Raw genomic sequence first — 3,212 nt, forward strand, 5'->3', positions numbered from 1 at the left:
AGCACACGCACCCGAATCGAGCATACTCTAAACACTCCCATTTCAACGTGGCTTCATCAACCTCCACCAGAGTTGCGACTTCCCCTACACCTTTCGATAAACACTCCTTGCTCCACAGCGAAAGAGGCAACCCATAACACCTAACCCATACTACTTTGTAATCTGCTACACATGAAGCTGTCCACGGTTTAATATCTTCAAACAAGCCTTCAAACCATTCCTTATTAAGCTTGACAAAGTTTTCCATACGTTCTTCTGCTTTAGGTGTCATTAGGACAAGATTATCCCCCAGATATCTTACCATAAACATGTTCATTCCTCCCTTAAAGTTAAGCTCGGCTGTAGGAGCTCAAAGTTAAGCTCGGCTGTCATACGACCAACCAAGCTATTAGTCATCCATGGTAGAGTTACCATTTTAGTCGTTAGGCTCGGGCCCCTCCACTGGTCTTGTGTTCTCTTTCTAACTACATCTGCATATGACTGGGTGACAGTACCATTCTTGTGACCTTCCTTCCCACTTTTTTCCCTCCACACCTCCTTTCCTTCCCTCTGCCCAAAAGGATGGACATCTCCACCATTTCTTAATCCTTTAGGATCTTTATGCTCAGCACGTTTACATTCAAAATCATCTCTCTGGTATCTTGGTAGGTTAACATACAGTTTCCTATTTCCAATATAACACAGGTCTAGATCCCTCTCCAGGCTCGCTGCATTGTTGACGTTGAAGAATCTAACGAAATCGAACCTTCTACCCCACCGATTGAGACGCCTGGATATGAACACTTCTTTGACCCTTGCCCATCTCTGGAACAACTTGAACATATCATATTCTCCATGACTATCCGAAAAAATTTGAGAAAAAGAACGTAGTAGATGAGCTTGATGAAGGGTACTGTTTACGTTCCACCGTCCCCCTCCAGTATTTCTCCCCCATAACCGATTACCTTGAGTGATAACTGAACAAACTATTAGTTCGTAGCAATAACACTTAATGCAAGATCACTTACTGGGCAGTAGGCTTGAGTCAATCTTAATATCTGAAATATCGTTCGCCTGAACTGCTAAGTGTCATGCACATTTCTATGTCATCGCCTAAAACTCTGCTAACTTAGTTCTCGCCGTGTACTTCTTCTTCGAGCTTCCTTGCTATGGCTGCCACAACAACTGCCTCTTCAATGGGTCTGCGGTATGCACCACCAGATCCGACCCTCCCTAAACCATGGAAGGGTCTTGTGGATGGCAAGACCGGGTATCTTTACTTCCTAACTTTATTGTTGCTTTTTAACAATTTATAATATAGTTAGTGGCTGGTTGCATATGGTTTTTTAGTTGCTGGTACCTATAGTTTCTCCAGGTATATATTAAAAACACTTTTAAGATTGAATTTTATAAAAACAAAATCAATGCATGCCATATTTTACTTGTATTTCTTTTAAAATTTTGTTTGAGGAGAAATGTGGGTTTTAAAACTAATTTTTAGATTGCACCATTTGGAAATTTGCATAACTCACGGGCAAAAAAGAAACTGTCTAATCAATCAAAGCTTTCTTGCAACTTTACAGAGAGAAAGTGATGGATTCTTCTCCTTCACAGGACATATGTATTCCGGAGCAATGGTCAGAGGCTGCAGATTCCATTGCTTACAGTTCAACACCTCTTATTGTTTTTATATGTGGTGCCAAAAATTGTGGGAAGACAACCTTTTCCCGCTATCTCCTAAATATCCTTTTGCACAAATACGCCAAAGTAGCTTATTCTTGATACTGATGTTTGCCAACCAGAGTTTACTCCTCTTGCTTTTTTGTCACTAACTGTTGTTCATAAAGTAACTCCAAGAATAACTTTCAGGAACCAAGCTCTTGATGCCAATTGTTAGAATGAATGACTTTAAACTAGAGGGGGGTGAATTGTTTAAAGAGGGTTTTCGCAAACTTTTAAGTCAAGAATGAAATTATCTCAAGAAACAATTGATAAGGAATCCAGTTTTGCCAAAACAACAAGCAAAAACAACAGTACCAGAAAAACAATCGGTTGTTTCGCAGAAACAATCGGTTGTTTATACCAGCAAACAAAATCAAAACTGAATTTAAAGAGATTAAGGATAGAGAGATTGCACACAGATGTTTATACTGGTTCACTCTAAACCCAGAGCTACATCCAGTCTTCTCAGAAACCACCGAGGAAATCCACTAAGCAACCACACCTTGATCACTTACACCACAACCAAGAAAGTGACCTTGATCCCCTCAAGACACACACTTCTATTGGCCAATACACCAACACTAAGATTGCTGATCTTGATCCCCTCAAGAACACACATCAAATCTCAGCAAACACACAAACGAAACTTGTTCAACAGAGTACAAAGATTACACTTGTTACAGAAGATAATCTGAAATCAATACAAGCCAAAATCCTATTCCACACACTTTGATCAATCACAAACTCTAAGCAATCTCGACTCTTTGAAAAACTCAAAATATTTATTAAAAAAACTTGTTACTCAAATCTGTTTTTCTGAATTTATTCAAAGATGTTGTTTGTTATCAAATCTTAACAAACTATTAATTGCATTTAAGGATTTGTCAAAACATTTAAAGACTGGAGCGTAAGCAGTTAAATCATTTAAAGCTCAGTCAAAGATAAAACAATTTTTCTATTATGGTACCAAAACAAACAATCGGTTGTTTCCTCGAATCAATCGGTTGTTTTGGTTTTAACAGCTCAACCATGTGAAAAACAGTTTTCAATCTGTTCTAAAAACATCTAAGTATAAACAATCGGTTGTTTCGATAAACCAATCGGTTGTTTCTAACTTAGTTTGAAAAACATTTTTCTTTCAAAAAGATTGAGAATGCCTATGCTTTGGATTCAATCAAGAGGTGGATTACAATACTCAAACTACCCCAGAACCTATCTAGGACAGTACAGCAACAACAAGCACAACCAAGGCTTCAACATCCTTCAAAGGGTTTGGATTCTTCAAAGCTTGAGCACCAATTGGTTCAACAATCTCCCCCTATTTGATGAAGACAAATCCCTGATGTTTGTGTTGTACCTGATTGAATCTGAAGCAGTTCCTGCAAGATACAGTTTTAAGCAAAGCATAGAGCTTCTGATATTTGGTTAGCACAGAAACAAATACAGAAATTCAGAGCATAATATCAGGATAAACAACCTTCAAAATATAGCAAACTGTTTTGTAGAAAAAC

The 3,212-nt window shown here is 38.3% G+C and overlaps 1 protein-coding gene across 1 annotated transcript; it reads right to left on the reverse strand.

Moving 5' to 3' along the window:
* Positions 1-312: 312 nt before the first annotated feature.
* LOC137829181 (uncharacterized) lies at positions 313-822 on the reverse strand. Its single transcript, XM_068635976.1, has one exon. It carries the CDS (start codon positions 820-822, stop codon positions 313-315), a length of 510 nt encoding a protein of 169 aa, XP_068492077.1.
* Between the last annotated feature and the right edge of the window lie 2,390 nt (positions 823-3,212).

The sequence above is a fragment of the Phaseolus vulgaris genome, chromosome 7 (genome assembly GCF_000499845.2).
Source record: "Phaseolus vulgaris cultivar G19833 chromosome 7, P. vulgaris v2.0, whole genome shotgun sequence".
NCBI lineage: Eukaryota > Viridiplantae > Streptophyta > Magnoliopsida > Fabales > Fabaceae > Phaseolus > Phaseolus vulgaris.